The sequence below is a fragment of the Agelaius tricolor genome, unplaced genomic scaffold, assembly GCF_023055355.1.
Source record: "Agelaius tricolor isolate 1412-34295 unplaced genomic scaffold, bAgeTri1.0.p SCAF_2, whole genome shotgun sequence".
NCBI lineage: Eukaryota > Metazoa > Chordata > Aves > Passeriformes > Icteridae > Agelaius > Agelaius tricolor.
The window spans coordinates 10,868,098-10,889,780 of record NW_027269262.1 but is presented as its reverse complement, the minus strand read 5'-3'; the positions used below and the strand labels follow the sequence as shown (position 1 = coordinate 10,889,780).

Here is a 21,683-nt window from a genome sequence, read left to right as displayed (position 1 = left end):
TCCTTTTAACAATAGAAATTGCAGGAGAAGTAAAGCTTTTAACAAGCAACCATAGAATCCTATTTACAAATTACTGCAATTTATTAAATAAACATCTGACCCTGTTTTGAATACTGTTTTTGAAGCAGTATTTTTACTTCAGAACAGTTTGAAAACTGATACATAAAAGAAGTAAATCTCAAAACAAAAGAATCACGTGTTTAGGTTTGTTGTCTTTCTGGTTTACCCTCTGAGCCAAAACCCAGTATTTGCCCACTTCAGCATTTGACTAATTCCTACTTCATGGTCATCATACTGGGTTTTCATCTTTGACAAAGAACATATATAAGCTAGATGAAAAAGATGGGGAAATTTTGAACTTTAAGCCTTAACCATCCTAAAAGAAAGGTTTTCTTCCTGGCCAGTATGCACAATGAAAGAGTTATCTTGAGGAGAAGCAGTTGTGAGAGAACCACCCAAGGTGGAACAGTGTGAGTCTCTCTCTGGAAACAAAATTGTTTGATGGGCTGGTAATCGTAGAACCATTTAGGTTGGAAAGGGCCTTAAGTTCATCTTAACCCAGCACAGCCAAATCCACCATTAAGCCATGTCCCTATGTACCACATCTGCATGGGCAACATGTTATGGCATGTGAAAGGAAGGTGTTTTGCAGTGAAATCTACTATTTACAATAGCCATTCGTTTAGGAATAAAACCTTTCCTATCAGCTTTAGAGTCTGTATCTTTTGCACTGTTTTCTCTGTCCTTCAGAAGACTGACAAAAGTTGGCGACTAAATAATCCCAAATCGGCTTTTTGAGTACATATTGCACTAACATAATTCTCAGAGATGTCAGGGTGCTCTCTAACAATGTTTTCTGGGGGCTTACTGGAGCATATGTTAGACAGATTTGTGAAACCTCAGCTTGAACTTTAGTCCTTTTTCCTCTCCCTTGTAGTCTACTCTAGCATTTATTGTAGTCAAAACTCTTGCTGCCTGGACCCTGTTTGTGAAGAGGAGGTGATGAATAGTCACACTTCTCTGACTGTCCCTGTTCATGCTTCATCCCACTGCAGACTGTGACAGCATCAGCAGATGCATGGCTTTACTTCCCACCTCCCACTGTACTTTGTGTCTCAGCAGGACATCCTGTTTGCAGGTTCTTTTTTTCTCTAGCTAAGCATTGATGAACTGCACATTGATGGCAGCAGTGAAATTACTGTAGTTCTCTTGCAGATGCCTGCAACAGATTTTCGTATTATTTTTTTGGGGAGAGTTTAGGGAGTTTACATCGCAGGCAGTTTTCTACAGTGAAAATAAACTAGTCCACAGATGTTGTCTAAAATACAAGTTATGTTGTGTTTGAAAAAGTAGTTCCAAATTGCAGTGTATTTGTAGCCATGGAACTGAAATATTAGAAGATAGATTCACAGCAGGAAGTGGATTTTAGAATGCTAATTGGTATTTGCTAGTCATTAGACTGGAGAAGAATGTGTTGATGTTACCTTTAGACATGGTGCTTTTCACTACTCTGTCATCCTGTCCTCTTTCCCCCTTCCTCTTCCAGATGAGTTCCTGGCCGCTGGCTACACATGGGAATTGATCAGGCTGAAAGTTTACCCCATGCACCCCACAAAGAAGTTTGGCTTGTTCCTGCTGTTACATTATTTTTGTCAGTTTTTGTTGGGGTTCTGGCAAGTCTTCATTTCTTTATGTCAGTTTATTACTCATTTCTTGACACTTAGAAGTTGATGTTTCTGTCCAAATAATGAGCCTAGAGAAGGAAAACATTAATACTTTTGCCCACGTACTTAGCAGTAGTTGTTTTTGTAAATTTATTTACAGTATTAGCAGTATTTAATGTTTTTGTAAATTTGGTTTAGGGTTCCCGTTGGTCTTACTTGAGACTCGAGAGGGAAAAACAAAGGAGTTAAAAGTAGAGGTGATAGTTTCAAGCTGGAATTTGGTTGAACACTGGAATGGTTCAGCAGATGCATTGGTGGATGTAGGGATGGTGTTAAGGAACCCAGCTGCATTGTTTCTGGGTCAGGCAGAAATACCTGCTATGAGTGACTTGTTTCTGATGTGGCAGGCTAGACAAGGAAGTAGAGCAGTGAAAAGAAACAAATCTTAATTTTGATGTTATGTAAACTAGATTGATACTTAAGTACCTCAAAGTAATTCAGTATGTGCTGCTTGCCCATGTCACAGGAGTATGCTGAGGCTTATGGAAGGAGTGATCTTCCTGAATTTTCCAGCTAAACAGAATGCCAGTTTGCAACAAGAGCAATCAAGCCTGAGGATATACATGCAGCAGACTTCCTCCTTGTATCAGGAATGAACTTGGTTACGCTGCAGTGTTGGTCTGATATGAGCAAAGATGTGATCATGCTGCTTCTTGCTTGTAGTCTCTTACCTGATTTTGTGGGGTGAGCGGTGGGCTCAGGAGGGGAGTAATCCTTCTTTGAAAAACAAGACCCTCATTGATTCTTCTAGAAATTTCAGTAAGTTTATAATTTAATTTAAAAATGAATGAAAAGGATGATCCTACTGCAACATTTTTCTTAATTGTGATGATTCAAAAGAACAGCTTAAAAGTCTTTGAGATTCATAGCATTTTAACTGAACTATAGGGGGAAATATCTAATGGTGTGATATCTTTTGTGATGTAGCTGGCATGGAAAAGTCATCAGGTATCATAACTACGAAAAGACAAGGTGTTTATGATTGCAAAACACAAATATGTTGAAGTATAGATAAAAACTAAATGGAAAACTGTAAGCAATAACTCTTGTTCCAGTCAACTGTTAATCTTAGGCAACACATTAGTGATGTGGAGACATACTCTGAGATCAAATGGAGATGCAGAGTTTCTTATAACTCTGTATATCAAACTGCCAGTGACAGAGAATGTCCACAGAACATCCTTCTCTAATAACCCTGAAATCTTTGGTGCTACAAGTTTCCACTTTTGAGTGTCTCATTTTAGGATTTTTAGGAAGCAAAAGTAATTTTTGCTAGATAGAAAATTTTTAGTTTTAAGCATATTTTCCACTTGGCAGAAATGAGAATAATTCTATGTATACAGTTTCAATGCTGAGCAAAATTAGGTTGCTGCTGTGGTGAGGTTATTATTTTTAAATCCTGACATTCATATGTAAGTATATATTATAGGGAAGCTTCTGATTCAAAATTTGTATGGTATGAAACTGCAAAATATTGGTAAAATATATTCCAAGTAATGAATATACAACAAATATGAATATACAACAAATTTCATCTTGTAAAAAGATGAAATTTTTCTGATACCCAGTATGGCTCTCCTGAGTGTTGCTTTGGATCGCCCGTAGGTTTTAACTGGAAGGACACTTTTGAAACTTGACTTTGAGAGCTGTCTTGTTTATAAACAGAAATAAACTGAAGAGGTTTAAGGCTGCTTTTTTAAAAAAGTGTTTCTTCTACATATATCTGAAACTACATCACTACAAATTTTATTAACCAAGGTATCTACCAAATTTGCTAGTCTTTAAGCAAGCAAATCTTGGAGGTATTTCACTTATGATACATTTTCCATATAAACTATCACATTTGTCTGTTTCTCTTTTTTTACTGTCAGTCAGCAGTCTTGCTATGGTCAATCCTTTTAGTCTGTCATTTGTTGTATGTACAATATATTCATGCCCATTATAAATATTTTTCTGATTTCTTATGGCTTGCTGGTTTCACCACTAGTATTTTAATTGACTTTGTAGCTAACACTACATTTCACTTTTGATTTTGGTCTAATTCTCCTCTCCCTTTTTTTCTTTATCACTGGAAAAATTATTTGTGTTTAGCATCTGTAACTATGAGAACTTCTGAATTTTACTTTGCATTTCTAATACGTGTTCTTTATCTGATTTGCCGTCTCCCTGTATTCTTCCCAGTGTTCTTTACTTCCTATTTTCTTGTAAGTATAGCATATTCTCTCTTTCCCCTTAGTTTCTATTGACCTGTTTAACCATGTGGCATTAATTGAAGCTACATCTCACTCCTGAAGAAAATAATTCAATTACTGTATAAATTTAGTTTCATTTTTACACTCTCTCCTTATGTCTGGGCTATATTATTATTTGTCTGAAAAGTATTTAATGCAATATCTTTTTACATAACACAGCTATCTAAAATTGCACAGCATTCATCTCAGTAGAAATTAAATTTCAATTCCGTTCTGTTTGTTTAGTGGTTGGAATCTGACATGAACAGGTGGGTCCTGGGCAGGTTTCCGGAAACAACCAGTCATGTGATTCATCTATCATTCTGTCTTATCTGTGACGTGTTTAAATGGTTTCCAAGTTGAAATTGAGCTCACCATTGTGGCTGCTTATGTGCTAGTCCCATTATTTTTGTGTCCACAATCTTTGATTTACTCAACAGAATTCTTCTGTCTTTTGTGTAGTGAATCCCCTTGATATTTTTGGTTTCTCTGTGTGTTCTTAATAGATTGTTCCCTAAGGCAAGATTTAGCATTGTAAGCATCTACTGTACCTAAAAATGTTCAGACCCTGTCACCCATGAACCACCTCTTAGTAAATATCAGTCTGAGCACAGCTTTATGAACTTCCTGCTGAACACGAGGCTTCAGTAATGGACTTTGGAATTGCAGCAGTGGGAGTTGTAACAACTTGCTACCCCAAACTTCAAATGGAAATTTCTTTTTTTCCTTTTTCCTACTTTTTAAAATTAACAGGTTGTGGATCTAAGTCCTTCCATGAATTTGCAATGTTTATATATTTAAAAATCTGTGAATTTGCTCTTGAACTGTGAACATATCAGTATGACTCCCATGGAACGATGTGCTCCTGCCCACATCACTAAATAATCAAATAAACCTTACTTTCCTATTGCTAGCTGCACAAACTGTAAAATTCTCTCTCACTGCACACTTTGATTTAAAATATCAGGCATGATACACGTTGATCATGGTTTTTGTGTAGCAACAATCGTTATGGTACCCAGCTAAAGCTCCCTTGGTTTTGGTAGGGTTGATGGTAGTTGCTGTATCCTGCTCTCTGAGACAGACCTTAACTGGTTTGTCTTTTATGAAACTTGTTTGGAAATTTGCTTTAAACCACATGTTTTTCTCTTGGTTGGTTGTTTTCTCTGCCACAGATGTAACTTCCTAACTTCTTAATATTTTTTTCCTGCCCCTTCAAAATGTCAGCCTCCTAGTATTAGTCTTTGTAATAGTTCAGAGGCTGTAGTTTCATATTTATACATTGGTGCTGCTGAAATAGTATGTCCCACTTAACTATCACCGTGTTAGTTCTGTTGCTTCTTTAGCTATCTCTTTGTATAGCAATAGTATCTTTGTTGGTACTTGTATTTTAATCTAGATACTAATAATTTCTGTAAAGAAAAAAATCCAGTATTTCATAAAAGCAGATTCTTAGAGGAAAAAATAGCTTTTGGGGATAGGGACCACCTGTAGCTAATAATCCTGGCTTCTATATTCCTTGTTTTGTAGCCTGAGGGAAGCCACTTTGGCAACTCTGAACCATTTTCTGTGTATGGCAGCCAGTTAACTACTTAATTAGTGGTTTATGGACTTATCAGTTCAGGTTTTTTGTCAGTGAGATTTTTCCTTTGATAATTTGTTCATAAATATGACAACAGCCAATGCAGTAGAAAGCCTAAGGTCTTCTACAGATGCCTATTGCTTTCCTCAGCAGTATGAAGAGCATGCCCCCAAATAGAACCCATAGAGCTCACTGCCGCCAGCCCTTCCAGCTGCTGGCTGAGATGCCTTCTCTGCTCACTGCTTGCAGCTGTGGTTATTTTCCTGTGATGTATCATGGGCATTTTTTGGGGGGGGAGGGTTATTTATCTGCCACTTTGTTGCAAAATGCAGTGAAAACTTATGATGGACGTTTTCCCAAGACTTGTGGCCATCATCATAGAATGGTTTGGGGTGGAAGGGACCTTAGAGATAATCCAGTTCCCACCCCTCTGCCGGGGCAGAGGCACCTTCCATTAGACCCCATTGTTCCAAGCCCTATCCAGCCTGGCCTTGAACACTTTCAGGGGCAGAACATCCACAAATTCTCTGGGCAGCCTGTTCCAGTGCCTCTAGATTGGTTCCAGCAGATCTGTGTCCTTCTTACACTGTGCACCACATTCAAGATCTTTGCTGTCTCTGCAAATCCCAGGTGTGGAGAGCTGCACTACTTGTGCTGTGGTCAGGGCAAAATGATGTGAAGACAAATGCCTCCTGGGCTTTCTAGTGATTTCTTGCAGTGATACAGGAAAAAACCTAATTGAGCAAACATGTAATGTTTTTCTTCATGCAAAGCATCTGATCTGAGTCTTACTCTTGGTAGTCTTCTACTGTTGACTTAAGGACTTTCTGTGGGTGTTTTTATTTTATTATTTTGGTGGAGTATTTTTTTGATGATGATTATTACTATTAGGATCTTATTGGATATGCTTCACAAGTTCTCCAGTTGAGGTGGGTCCTCATATATGTGCTGATCCTAGCTAGTATAGCTAGAAGACAGGAGAGACTAGATTCAGTTTGAAAGCACAGGTTGTTACTCCTTTCCATCATGCTTCCTTTCAGGTGTTGCCAGTAGATGGTATCCTCTGCAACAGTATAAAAGGGCAGATTCGGCAAGGTAAATGTGATACTGTTCTGAATTAATTTTTCAGTTCAGGGCATCTGACTATCCAGCACATGTTGCATGGATACTTTATGATACTTTTCATCTCCTATTGCTCAGAGGTCCCTGTGTTTACACTTTCCCAAGACCTGTAATCTTCTTTTCACCTTATTTTCTCCCACTGGTGCCAATGCCCAGCTCTTGATTTTTGCACTACACCCCTTCAGGCAGCAGAAGGGGTCAAGGAGCTGGCATCTCTCTTGCATAAGTGCAAGGGTCAGGACTAAATACCCAAGCACTGCAATGTTTAGTTTTTCACTTGAGGGTTTTGGGAACCTCTTAGAAAAGTCAGAGACTCCTCTTTTGCCCTTCCTCTTCCCACCCCAGCCAGTTATTTCTTCCAAGGTCAGTAATTTCTGATAAGAGGGTGCTGCTGCAGAACAGTCTGCCTGTGTATACATTATGTATTGCAGGTTTCTCAAGTATAAAGTGTAGCTGGTGGTGTTAGGGCACACAGCTGTGTGCCCTTGGTGTACTGGAAGATGGCTTCAGGTTCATTTGCCACCTCTTAATGAGCCTCTTTTTGAATATCCCACAGGAGGTCGAGACAGCTTCTATGAATAGCAGACATCAGATAATGGCTGAAAAAATGCATGTACTTTTTTGAGGTAGATACATAAAAATAGAGGTGCCTTTTTCCAGCAGGGATGCTCACTCCAGCACTCTGATCTTGGGGTTCCCTGGAAAGTTTAACACATGCACATCAGTGTCTTGAACCTGTTGAAGTCCTGAGCCTTCCCTATGTACTACTTTTCTGCATTGAAGTGCCAAATGAGTGGAGTTGTGAGTGGAGCTCTTGCAAAGTCTGGTGTTGAAAGCCTGGTCTATGTGATAAGAATGAACCTGTCAATTAGCATTCACATTAGTTTTCAAAAAGAAGGTTAATGTAAGTGTTCTGACAGTAAAGTATTATAGCCATCTATTTAAATTTCATTCATAATCTAGCTAAGGTGTTTTAGAATGTTTTAATGTCCTTACAAGCATTATATAATGTGTACTATGGCATGTATATGTTTGTGTCTGTAAGTGAAACTACTGGGATGTCTTTTGCCAGTATCTGTTTTAGAGAAACCTTACCTTGGGACACTGATATCCTACAAAAAGAGAGCCGTTTTCACATCACTCAGGGGACTGGATTAAATTGCAGTGAAGTGCTCTTAATATAGAATGTCTTCACCTTAGGAGTTAGTATGAAATAGCTGGGTATACTTCAAGTTTAAACCTTAGCCTATTTTGCAATAGCTTCCCTCTGTAGATGAGCCCCAAGAGATGTCCTTGCTTAACTCTCAAATTTTAGAGCATTTTGAATGAATGCTGTGGTATCATAACCCACAGCTCCAAAAATACCAAGATAGGAGAGTTTTCCCTTGTGAAATGTTCCCAGTATTAAAATATCTCAAAAAGGAGTCTGTAACCTGGGAAAGGTTTTTCTGATTTGACTTACTCATGAAAAAAAGAAATGAAACTAACTCTTTGCTTCCCACATCAAATACTTTAGTGCATGCTACTGTGAAATATGGCTGGGATTTCTTGACTGGAGTAATACTGGAGGCACTTAGGAATTTTTATCTATATTTTTTCCTTACAGCCATCTAAAATGGTGAGAACAGTCATGTACTGTTTTCTGTTTGTCAATAGCATCTTGACTATAGATTCAGTGGAAGACAAATCACTCCAAAAACAGACTAAAAATGCAGTGGGAGGGGAATGGAGAACAGTTCTAATTTATCTTGATCCATGATAAAGGAGAAAAAGATTTTACTACCTGAGGAGTGTTTGTTTTTCTAATTTTGGTGAAATAATAAGAATGGAGATGTATTTGGAAAACATTTTGGAGTTGTTAGGAGTGGAACATTTTCTTTCCACTGTGAGACTGGAAAGTTTACTTGATACATTATGCATAAAAATGCACAGTTCCTCTTCAAAGACAGTAAAACTTAAGCATACTCCATAAAAGATATGTTGCCAATTTATCTATTATTAATGTTATCCTTGTTGCTTTTGTGAGCATGGTGTTAGCAAATCTTAGGTCTAGTATTTTGTTATTTCCATCTTTTACCATATGTAATTTTTTAAAATTATTATTTCCACTTATAAAGCAGTCAGGCTAATGTAAACCTATTTAACTCAAGGGTGAAGAAATACCATTTTCTCTTGTATTGGTTGCCCACTTCCAGTAATAGAATTTTATGTTCTGATTAGTTGCATTTTTGGTTGGCATTACGAGTTTATCTTCACATGGATGCTTATGTTCTGAAAAGGAAAGACATCCAAAAGCAAAAATAATTTATAGTCTATAACCTACTAAAGTCCAATATGACCAGTAATGCTGCCCTATTCCTAACAATATTAAAATAAAATATAAATATATTTGATGCTCTGAGTAATCTAAGAAACACAGAAAAATATCTACACAAGGGGGGGAAAAGGCTGTTGTAGACAATATTACTCTAAATGTGACATGGCAACCAGGATTAAAAGCTAGTCTAAGACAGAAGAACTTCAAAAGTTGAGTAGAGAAATATTACTGGGCCACATGTGTGTTATTCTCTTCTCATATTAATTTTGTCCACAACGGCAGTGTCCTGTAAGAAATACAGGTTTAATAGGAGCAGTGTTTCCAAGTTACATTTACAATTAATACCTATACAAAATATATGGAAAAGAGTTGTAACTAAACAGCAGGAGAAAAGAACTTTTTAGGAGTTGAAGGTAGACATTAACAATCAAGCATGCCAGCCACTGCATGACTGCTTGCTGCTGAGTTGTAGTTTCCTGTTGCTGTTGTTCCACCAAGTTCTATCATAATCAAAACAGTTAATCTGTTCTTAAAACCTGTAGTCCTTATACTGAAATGGCATATTTGCAAAAACAACAGAAGATGGCTGAAGAACATCTACTGGTTGCCTTTGTACCTATTTCCTTGAAACAGAATCAGAAGTGGTTCACTTCGTGTTGCAGGGCACAAACACTCCCTCCCCACAGTAAGGGTTTTGATGAGGGTATCAGCAGCACGGTATTGCAGTCATTATGAGCCTATGATTTGAAGGAATATTGTCCTTTTCCCACCCCCTCTCCTCCAGGGCATCTTTGGGGATGCCTGTTCTGATGCTGGGGTGTGCACAACTTATTGCTGGTTGGTTTGGGCTCTGTATCAAGGGAACACCGTGTTCTGGAAGGAATTAACTGAAGTTGCATCTTTCTTACATAAGTGACCAGAACATTTTGAATGCTCTTTCAGAAACACAGAGCAAATCAGCATTTTAGGTGAAATGTATAATAAATTGAGACTTCTTTTTCTTGCAAATACTTATTGTGACATTTCAAAGTGGAACTTTTGTTTGATTCAAAAATGTAAATGCTATTAATATGCATACTCAGACAAAAAATAAGCGCATACATAGGAGGTTTAGAATCCTCATTTTTAGTTTCTCTAGTCTGTGCTAATACACTACAATTCTAAGATGTTTTCTGTGTAATCACTGAAGAAGTGGAAAAAATACTGGAAGCTCTTCAGTATTATGTTTGCATTGTGGTATTGCTGTCTGGAATTCCTGTCTCCTGTGAAATATTTGATGTAGTACAGAGTTAAGACTGGAAAAGCTTAACAGTGTTTACAGTTAGAGATTGCTAATACATATGAACATGTAACAAAACACCTCTGTTTGTATGCAAAAAATTAAATATGAGGTGACCTGCACTGGACAACTAATTTTGAACTCTTGTGAATTATACATACAGGGTACAATGAAGAAGTAAAAGTACATAAAGAATTTAAGGAAAAAAATGTAACTTACTTCTAGCACCAGATTTTAATTTCTTTTTTCATTGAAAATTCAAGTTGTTTTTACTAATCAGTTTTCCAGATCATATTGTTCCCTGTCTGGTACTTGAGCCGTAATTAGTTATAGTTGCAGTTTTATTTCTGCAGTTAACACTTTAAGACATTGCTGCTGGTGGTGTTTGTTCATTTGCTTATTCAAGTGGGATGCTTCTCATTAACCCCTTCATCACTTAGTGTAGGAAAGGACATAAGTGGTGCCAGCAGGGTACAGGAAAGACATAGGAGTTCCAAAAGCTCCTTGTGAACACATCAGGCTTCTCTGAAAATACTGAGTAAATACTTCTCATGAGTAAAATGAGAGCTGACTTTCAGTGCAGATGAATGCCAGGCATTGAGGAGGGGACAAAACAGGCTTACATACCAAACTGTGCCTATAGCAAAACATAAAACAGTGTCTGGTTCCCTGGTTCCTGGCTATGTGTTGCTGCTCAGGGAAATGGCATTGGGTTTGTTTTGGATAGTTTTCTGCAACCATCTGTTTGGTGGTAGTTTATAAAAAAAAAACAAACCCCATATTGAATATTGTGTCCCATTTTGGGCCCTGTTCCAAGAGTTAATAGAAGAGGAAGAAGCATGGAGAAGACTGGCAGGCTTGGACTGGCTTCTGGAAGAAGAAAAGGGAAATAAGACTGGGGCTAGTCAATCTGGAGAAGGGCTCTGATGAAAGGAATGAAGAAACTTAGCATGTATGTTCCAGAACTTGCTACCAAGAGATACTTTGGAAGACAAACCCATAGTGGCTTCAAAAATAAATTGGACAATCCCATGGAGAAGATGAATTTAAATACATGGGGTTTGGTGCAGCCTATGATTCTGGGCATGCAAATTTAGTAATTGCTGAGTTTCTGGTGGCTGGAGTTAAAGAAAATCCTCAGACAGTATTGTTCACACCTCTCATGTTCTTGTGCTTGTTCCTTAGGCATCTGTGCTAAGCTTTCAGAGACAGCATACTCTGTCAGTCAAACCTTGAATTAAGAGAACCAACACATATGTACCCAAAAGGAAGTGTGCAAAAGAAGTTCTGCTGGTTTTAGACCATCTCTTTGGATGTATCCCCAGTATTGTTGCAGGGAGGGGAGTATTTGTATTCAAGGTTTGATATGTAAGCTAAACTGAACTTCTCAGTAGTAGTGAGGCATGAATATCTTAGAGAGGTGCTTGGGATTTTAATTTTGCTTTGTTGTGAAGTGAGCGTAACTTGTGTTTTTAACAAAAACACCTTTGTTCTGCCCCTTTCCCAAAACTGGTATTTTGTGTCTGTCTTCCTTTGGATAAGACTAGTTCCTTTCTTATCTGTTGCTCATAGCTTTAGTTTTTTTCCCTCCAAGGGCAGTTGTCTGAAATTGCTGTCTGTTACCAGGTTTTGGTCAACAGCTGCAGAACAAAGTATTCCTTAACTTCCTTTTGCATCTGTATAGTGAAGCTTTGGCTTTGTCCAGTAGTACGACTGTCTTCATCTCTGAGATCACATTGTTAACAATCTGCAGATGGAAAGGTTTTTATAGAACTATAAGCTGTTTGTTTACACTTTAAACAAACAGTTCTTCATTAGTTGACAATATCCAGGGTAAACTGCCTTTTTTTCCAAGTCCTTACTTATTTTGGGAAGCTCACTTTGAAAGGAGAGGGCCATAGGGTTTTATCTTTGTTATGCTATCTCTATTAATGTCTTAAAATGCAGAACTGCTTTTGGTTTGTTACAAAACTCTGTTTTAAAATACTAAAATACAGCTGTAATTATCCTGAAGATAAGTCACCTTAATGTAAAGTTTTCATGTAAGAAAATCTCTGGCAATACAATTAATTCTCAGTTGAACTTTTTTATTTTCATCCCTGTTTGGTGTACCGTGTGTTCAAGACTGAGCAGTAAAACCACCTTTGCCTATGTACTTAAAAAATGAAATACTGCTTTATGTTCTCTAAGTTGTCCCTTTGCTTCCAAGGACCAAACACCAAGAGAAAGAGCCCCCTGTGCTGTCAGGTATGGAGGGTCCCAAACTTCCATCAGTAATGACAAGCATTAACAAACATGTGTTAAGCCTTTCTGTGCCATATTCTGATATGTACTGGCTGGCGAGTCTCCTTGTGCAGAATTATAGTTTCTAAAGCTGACAGATATTCTTATTCCAGTCCAAGTATCCTGGAAGTGTGTTTACATGTTTGGAAAGAGGAGACTTCTTCCTCTTCCAGAATTGCAGCTGTCCCTTGCTTGTGGTTTGAAACTCCAACTATTGATAAGTGTAGACAGGGTTTATATAAAAAATCAGGAGGTCTCTTGCCAGTTCAATAAGCATGAAAATTGGCCTGTGGTGTTTACATCTTGATCTTTCTTGCCAGAAGTTTTGTCTCTCAAAGTATATAATCATTGTCTCTTGCATCTCAAAAGTAATTTTCTGGTATTTGAGTACATCTTTGGAAGAATGAGTCGTGAGAAAATACAGGCTCAAAGGTCTTGCACAAGTTTACTGACTTCTTGTTTTGGCTTAGTCTAGTCTGTCCGCTCTCCCAATTCTCCATGGTTTTCACTATGGCTAGGACAAAAGACTTAAACTTTGATCAGGGTTTAAAAATCAGAAGTGATTTCAGTTGTTTTAATTTACATTTCCTATGGAAAACAAGCCAGTGATACCATTTCGTCTTGTGTTCCTAATGAAATATGGGGCAACATTGGTGTTCCTGCAAATTCCCTTTCAAGAGAATTATTTTAAAGGAATGTAATTGCCATAGTATGGTTTCAAAAAAAGTTGAAAGCCTTTCTCATCAAATTCATATTTAGTATGCACTAAGTATTTATTTATTCTGCTGAAATGAAATCAAAAGGAATTTTATAAGCCATGGAAAATTTCGGAACAAATGTGAAATTTTTTTGTCAATACAAAATACTAATCTTCAATTTTATTTTCTTCATCTCTCTCTGAAACTGATCTCAAACTGAATCCAGTTTCTTACTCTTCACTTTAAACAACTAAAAAATTCTGAATTGTCTTTAACTTCTTCACAAAAAGTGAGATGGTAAGAGGAGTAAATCACTAATACAACAAGAAAGACCTTAAAAAATAGAATAAAATCTTATTATTGTATATATCCTTAAACAGACAACTTGCCTAATTAATCATAATGTATTTATAATGAAATATTTTTTAAAATATTTTATATAAAAACTTCATTTATATCTAGAGACAATTTCTGCAATATAAGTAGGAAAATGTATAATGTTCTAGTTTTTAATTAAATTTAGTCTCTTATTATCTTGCTCATACTTAATACGAGTCAAGGTAAGCAGCACTTGAATACAGTGGAAATATCAAGATATTGGACATTCCAGTTCCTTAAGTGAGCCTCTTTAATGTCTTCATTGGATGCACAAGTGTTTGAAGGATGTTGTAGTTAAAACAAAATTTGAAATAATTTAATTTAAAAATATAACTTATTCAGAAAGATAATGACAAATTACAATAACATTTAATTAATAATTTACTTCTACACAGTTTAACTCTACTTCTTAAGACATCATATGCATGATGTTCTGAAGTACCTGTTAGTGAGATAAGGGCAGTGGCTTTCCAGAAGATTTTAGTCTCAGAGCTCAGTTCTCAGGAAAAGTCTTTCAAAACTTTACTGTTTTGGACTCTAACACACTTTCCCAATATTTTAACCCCCCTGTCCTATGCACACTCTATTACTTTAGTATGACAAATTTGGGGGATATTTTGCATGGAGACCCAAACATACAGAGGCATTATAGATCCAATGTTCTCTTATTTTCTCTAATGAATGGTAATTATTTGGTATTTTGTTTCTAATGGTCACTGCAGAAAAACCTGTCCCTTCTGTGACATGAGGAATGGCCTGTTTACTTGCATGCCTTCAAACTCCCTCTGTGTAAGGGATTTGGAACAAGACCAGCAAAACTTAATTGTCTATTTGCCAATTCCAGTAGCAAAAAATGTTTAACATGAGAAAGATCTCATTGTCTGTGAATCCATTAAAATATCCATCACTTCATGGGTCTTGTGCTCCTCTCAAAGAAGTATAGTCTGCATTTCTTCATTTCCATTTTTCTTTTAAAACTATTCTGCTTTTTATGATCTTGTCAATCACATTCTTTATTTGGTTTATTCTAAGTGTCTTTTTCTTTATAATAACTTCTGATTGAAACAAAAGGCTTTTGCTTTCTCTTAACAATTTTGATGCTGTTAAATGACTTTAACATGTTGGAAAGGGAGAAAGCAGACCATTAACCTACTGAAGTGCATTGGTATTAGGTAAGTACACATTTCTCCCCTTCCAAAAATAAGTGTATGTAAATTGGTCTGTTTGACTTATTCTAATTGTATATTCTCAAAATGGTAAAATTAATTTCTTGAATCCCTTTGTCATTTCAATTTTGCTCTGTTCACAGTGTCTCTTTCAATAATTTCTAGGAGACTGAGTTTCATATTTACTGTGTGGTCTTAATATGAGCATGTTTTCATGCTAATAGGGGTTTTGAGATGTGTGAGCTACTCAAATGTAATTGTACTTGTTTAAACTCTGTCCAGGTACACCCACCTTTATGGAAGCATTAGCAGCCAATGGTACAACCAACATCCAGACATCTGTAACAGGAGTGACAGTCAGCAAGCGAAGGTTTATTGATGACAGGAGAGATCAGCCCTTTGATAAAAGGCTACGTTTCAGCGTGAGACAAACGGAGAGCGCGTACCGGTACAGAGACATTGTTGTCAGGAAACAAGATGGATTCACACACATTTTGCTATCAACAAAATCGTCAGAAAATAATTCATTAAATCCAGAGGTCAGAACAATTCTGATTTTGGGAGGGGAGGGGATGGGAATTTGAAGTCCTTGCCTTTTTTCTGCTTGTTATTCAGGCACAAATGTACACAGAACACGATACAGGTTCTTACTTGCAAGATGTTATATGTACAGTTGACTCTATGTGTAACTCACTTGCATTTAAAAATTCTGTTACCTGACCATGTTGATGTGTACTGTCTTTTATGAGATGTGCAGTGATTTACAAAGTGCAACTTGAAAAAACCTTTAGCCTCAATTAAGGTTCTTTTTTTTTTCTGTACTGGTTGCATATGCCATCTGCTGTCCAAATTACAGAAATGCTGAATGAGTGCTTTAGTTACAGGTAACACCTAATAGATCTTTCCTTAATGATTTAATTATCTTTGTCTAATTACATTTTTGAAATGCAAAGCTTCTAATACATTAACTTCCTTTTTTTGGATAATGAAGGAAGTTAACTTTTCTAATAAGATGGTTGAGTGGATCCTAAGGAAAAATTAAAGATGTTGAAGGGTCTCATAGGGGGAGGAAGGGAAGAGAACAACATGCTCCTTTGTAATGATGGATTAAAATGATTCTTATGAAATTTTTATTTTCCAGGTAATGAAGGAAGTCCAAAGTGCACTGAACACAGCAGCTGCAGATGACAGTAAACTTGTGCTGTTCAGTGCAGTTGGTAGCATTTTCTGCTGTGGTCTTGATTTTATTTATTTTATACGACGTTTAACGGATGATAGAAAAAAGGAAAGCACTAAGATGGCAGAAGCTATTAGGTATGTATGGCTATCTTCAGTCATCTGATGGGTATTGTTCATCATATGGCCTAGCTTGTTCTATCTTTATTTCAGAAGCCTCTTATTCAAAAATATCTCAGGCATTCACCTGTTACATTATAGAGCGCAGCACTTCTTTATGCTTCTTGTCCTTTTCTATTTGGGTTGTCATTTCATGCATTTTTAATTTTAAATTTTAACTGTGAAAACTGGGGGTATTGCAATACTCCTCCAGTTAAAACCAATATTAAAATACTTCAATAGCCTTAGGGTTTCCAGAAAACAAATTTAATACACCAAAATTCAAGACATTTATTGAATGAGTAAATTGATATAGTACATTCAGAGAAGTGGAATGATGGATATGTTAGAGGAATAGATTAATAGTGGTGATCATCATCCCAGTGCCAGGTACCAAACCTAGTATTTAAACAAATTGATCTGAACTATTACTAAGTAGAAGAAAATATATGGAAAAAAGTATGGATCTTGGAGACACATTTTAACAATACAAACAAGTACATTTGAGCACTGGTTTTGACATCATGGTCTCTTGCATTCTTCCACAGTATCTATATTCTTTCAGAGCCCTTCTTCCGTTATTGTTATCAATGGTCATGTTTCTAAAAAAAAGGCCATGGACATGTAAAGCCTGTTTCATTGGAAGCACAGTTGGCTCATGAAGATGATTATAGTTATTTTAATCAAAGGGAATTCTTAAGTCATTTCATGTAAAAATTGCTTATGCAGTGACTTCAGGTATGGCCAGAAGCTCTTAGCACTGAGCTTCTATCACTATTTTCATTTGGGCCCTTCCAGAAACCAATTTTGTCACTTAATGTTCATTGTTAATAAAATGAGGAAGATGACTTAAAAGACTTAGGAACATGTACCCTCCCTTTCAAATAAGGCATTTTTCATGTACATTCTAGAAATGGTCCTCTCTGGGATATTCAGACATGATTAAAATTATCTTAAGTGTCTGGATGGGATGTTTGTATGATGCATGAGATGGTTCTAGGTTTAGATTTGTGTTTTTTGCATTTAGCTATTTCAGTTCACTAGAATGAGTTAAGGAGGAGTGTGATAACCTTTAGTGTTAAATGGAATATAGTGAAATTGTTCTGTTATGCAGAAATCCAAAAATTTGTAACAGATAGGGAGCAAACTTTAAAATTACATGTGTATGTATTCATACACATGTGACTGTTTTTTTCTAAGAAGCTTTTGGAGGCATTACTGTTTGAGAACAGAGAAGCATCCATATTTTGTGGGTACTGGAATGAATTGTCATTTTTTGTTGTCAATGAGGATGAGAATATGCATATGCCACCTAATAGTCTAGTACCCAGAGCATTATTACTGACTAAAAGAAGGGAGATGGGGACGTTTACAGATGTGTGATATGGGGTAATAGAGCTCTACTATTAATGTTCATCGTTTTAAAAAGCAGATTTATTTGTTAAGAGCTCCTCAAGGAAGACCAATAATGCTTTGGCCATCTTCATTTTTACCTTATTACTGTCACTTAAAAACACAGGTAAATACCTTACGCTGATGCCATACATAAATGCAGTGAGGACCAAGCAGGGCTGTGCCACCCAGAGGTGTGGAAAGGCTGCAGCCTTATCTGGGAGCTGTGGGACACATGGATATGTATACCAAAGTGCTGTATCAGCTGATGCTTGTAGAGGGGTGTTAAAGCTGCACCTGCCCAACTACTATGATGGGTTGGGCTGGGAGCGATGGTAGGCTTTTACAGAACCAGAAAATGGTTGAGGTTGGAAGGGACATTTGCAGGTCATCTTGTTCAACCTGTTCAAACAAGGTCACCTAGAGCAGGTTGGCCAGGACCATTTCCTGCGGTTCTTTTTTAAATCTCCCAAGACTGTGAGTCCATGACCTTGTTGGCTGCCTTTTTGATCACCCTCATAGTAAGAAAGTGTTTCCTGCTGTTCAGAGGGAACCTCCCATGTTTCAGTTTGTGCCCACTGCCTCAATGGGCACCACTGAAAAGAGCCTGGGTCTGTCTTTGCATCCCCTTTAAGATACTTTTTTACACTTTGATGACATCCCCTGAGCCTTCTCTTCTCCAGCCTGAGCATGCCCAGCTCACTGAGCCCCTGGGTCACCTTGATGCCCCTTTGCTAGATCAGCTTGGAGTCTCCCTTTCACTGAGGAGACCATAATAACACTGGAGCTGAGTAGGGGGGCAGGATCAACTCCTGCACACTCCACACAACATTCCTCCTAAAGCAGTGCAGGATAGCACTGGCACACTGCTGGCTCAAGTTCAACTTGATATCCACTGGGAACCCTAGCTCAATTTCTGCCAAGCTGCTTTCCAGCTTGTCTTCCAGCATACATTGATGCCTGGGGGTGTTCCTCCCTGGGCACAATGCTTTGCCCTTCCCTTGTTTAGCTTTAGGAGGTTCCTGTCAGCTCATTTCTCCAGCCAGTCAAGGTCCCTCTGGATGGCAGCACAATCCTCTGGTGTATCAGCCTGGTTTTGTATCCTGAGCAAACTCACTCAGGATAAGCTCTTCCCCATCAACCAAATCATCAGCAAAGCTGTTGAACAGTGCTGCACCCATCACTGACCCCATGGGGTGCAACAATTAAATCACTGGCCTGTGCCATGAGTCACCACCCTCTGGGCCAGCCATTCCCACATTTTCCAGTCCACCTCACTGTCTGCTCATCCAGCTCATACATCAACAGCGTGACTCTGAAACTCTTATGTGAGACAGTGCTGAAATCCTCACTTTGAGGTCTGCATAGACAATATCCACCTCTCTCCCCTCATCTACCAAATAACCACCTCATTGTGGAAGGTTATCAGGTTGGGTTTGAAAGTGATGTTACTGTGAAGATGAATTATTATGCAGTTTTCAAGGGCTGTTTTATTTTACACTCTCAATATATGTAGTGAGCGCATGTTTCTGTTTCTCTTCAGGAATTTTGTGAATACTTTTATTCAGTTTAAGAAGCCTATCATTGTAGCAGTAAATGGCCCAGCCATTGGACTTGGAGCATCTATATTGCCTCTGTGTGACGTGGTCTGGGCCAACGAGAAGGCCTGGTTTCAGACACCATACACTACTTTTGGACAAAGTCCAGATGGATGTTCATCCCTTACATTCCCTCGGATTATGGGCCTGGCTTCTGTAAGTAGCTTGCAGGGTAGGGGCTGACAGCTTCACAATTCAGTTGGGATAATTTATCCAGTGTGATTTCAAGACTTTTTGCCTTCCTTTTTCTTAATTTTTTTCTTTCTCTCATGAAAACCTTTCATGAGAAGCCACCCTTTATAGCTTTTCTGCTCCATGCTCTTACAATTTACTCTTCACCTGCATGCACAAAACAGAAAGCAGGCACGGGATTTAATCCCCCCTTTGACCCTGATGGTGTCAGAAGGATCATGTCCTGTGTACCCAGACACACCTCCCCTGCTGCTGCCTCGTGGGGACCAGCCACAGGTGTCTCGCATTCAGCACAGCACCAGTGTGGCACTTGGTGTCACTGCACAGCAGAGCACTGTGACACCAGCCAGGAGCAGTCTTATACCACTATGCAAATTAACTATTTCAGCTTCCATGCACCCCTAACAAAAAGCTACTTAAGAATCTCCAACCTATGTTATTTTCATGTTGCTCAGTGTTCTTTCACGCTGTGTTCTTTGAAGACTTAGACCTATGTCCTATTCCAGTTTGGACAGTATGAAACAAGTGCTTGTGGCTACACCTGTTTTCCAAAATCACTGTTTGTTATAAAAGCCATTTCTTCCCTGTAGGTATTTATTGATTTTCTTCCCTGTAGGTATTTATTGATTTAAAATATATATATTAAAACACCAGTTGTAAAAGATCTAATAGCTAATTGTGTCATATTTGGATTTAGTTATTAGAAGAGAACAGAAAAGGTAACTGAAATTGATTAACAGTTATAAGAGTATCTTTAATATCTTAGCATCTTAGCATGTTTCAAATTACTGATTGTTCCTTTCCCTTTTTATTTGGCCATCCATCCATTCATCCATCCATTCCATACATCCTCGTCCTTTAAAGACTTGTGGTTGTTACTTTTCATTTCTTTAGAAGTTGTACAAAAAATACAAGCTCTTCCCTAGTGCACTCTTTCATGTGTGTTTGTGAATGCTCTCATTCTTAAATATAAAGATTTTAGTTGAAAGCTTCCAGTGGTAAGAATTCCAAAATGATCAGTGCAAAAAGGGAAAAAAATCCACTGTTTTTGTAATATCCTTGACACTCTGCAGCAAAGTAGTGTCTCTATGGGACAAAGCTGAACTTTACTCAGTACATTTCATGAAATATGTTCAGAATCCATACTGAAGACTTTGATGTAGATATAGAAGATATGTTTTTGAAGATATGTATAGGAGATACAGAAGTATGTTTTTGTCTGTAAAAGAGAGAGAGAGAAGTCAGCAGGAAGATGTTATGAGTGAAATGCAAAACATTCAGGAGAAAAAATATACAAAGGAAAAAATTAAGGCCTCTGTGTGCATCATAACATTTTCTACAAATATATCAATTCATCAGGAGTAGCGCCACCCCTAACTCTTGTAAGTCAGTCTTAAAATGCAATGTTGTTAGCTGCAGCTATGTAAAAATGTTCCATTGCAAGATTCCTGGAAATATCTTCCATGTGGGGTCAGTCACCTTCTGTGGATGAGCAGGTCTATCATGGATGGGGATTTTTTTCCCTTGTTTTCAACCTCAACCATGGGTTCATTCCAGGAAATTTGAAGCCCAAACCTTAGGCTTCAAAACTGATACCATCTTGGAATTACCAAGAATTTTAGAAGTGTCCCTAAACTTGGCTTTTGAGTTTTGAAAATAATCTGTAATACATTGAGGTGATGTCTGTATGGGGAGATGTTATTATGGATCTGCCATGGAGCTCTTGCTCTGGTTGTCAGGTCCTAGATATGAAGGCCAGGAGCTGTGTGATCACACATCACACACTGGGTCTCCCTGCCAGGCCCCAGCACACTTGGCAGGATGCCTTAGCTTTTCTGTCAGTCAGGAGGGAAACACAGTTCCATAGTGCCTGGAGTCCCTGTCACAGCCAGGATCTGGGGTGGCTCAGAGGCCAGCTGCCTCCTGGTCGTTGTGCAAGAGAGCTGAGCTGCTCCATGGCCCCTGGTGCCTGTGGCCTTGCACCAAAGGACCCTGGTGAACCTCAAAGTCCTCACTGGAAGAGAGTCCAGAGGTCCAAGTGAAGTTCCTCTGTGAAAGGAGATATTTTCTACTCAGAGCAGAAAATGAAGGTTGCTAATGAGAATCTTAGTGAAATATTTTTGTCACATTCATTTCTATGGCTGTAGTATATTTCTTAGAAAGTAACCACCAAGTAAGTTAACTTTTACAGCAGGTACAAGGCATGATTATGATTAAAGCTTGTTTAGCAGTTGGTCTCCTGCAGATGTTGTGTATAGATCAAAAGTGAAGATGCCAGAGCAAGAGATTTCCCTTCAAAACCTGTCAAGTGAGAACATCAATGGGAATGTTCATTTCTTGTGAGACTTTGTGCTAATACTGTGATACAGCTGGCAGAAATAAGATA

The 21,683-nt window shown here is 37.9% G+C and overlaps 1 protein-coding gene across 3 annotated transcripts in view; it reads left to right on the top strand.

Moving 5' to 3' along the window:
- CDYL (chromodomain Y like) overlaps positions 1–21,683 on the top strand; it is a 105,631-nt gene that overhangs the window by 78,827 nt on the left and 5,121 nt on the right. For 2 of the 3 annotated variants that reach the window (XM_071452707.1, XM_071452694.1), the window contains 3 exons: positions 15,063–15,319; positions 15,922–16,094; positions 19,051–19,261. In XM_071452707.1, the coding sequence (XP_071308808.1) occupies positions 15,077–15,319; positions 15,922–16,094; positions 19,051–19,261 (627 nt within the window). In that variant the 5' untranslated portion in view covers positions 15,063–15,076. Of the gene's footprint in view, positions 1–15,062; positions 15,320–15,921; positions 16,095–19,050; positions 19,262–20,161; positions 20,296–21,683 lie in introns of all 3 variants that reach the window. The other variant, XR_011683345.1, reaches the window with a different exon arrangement.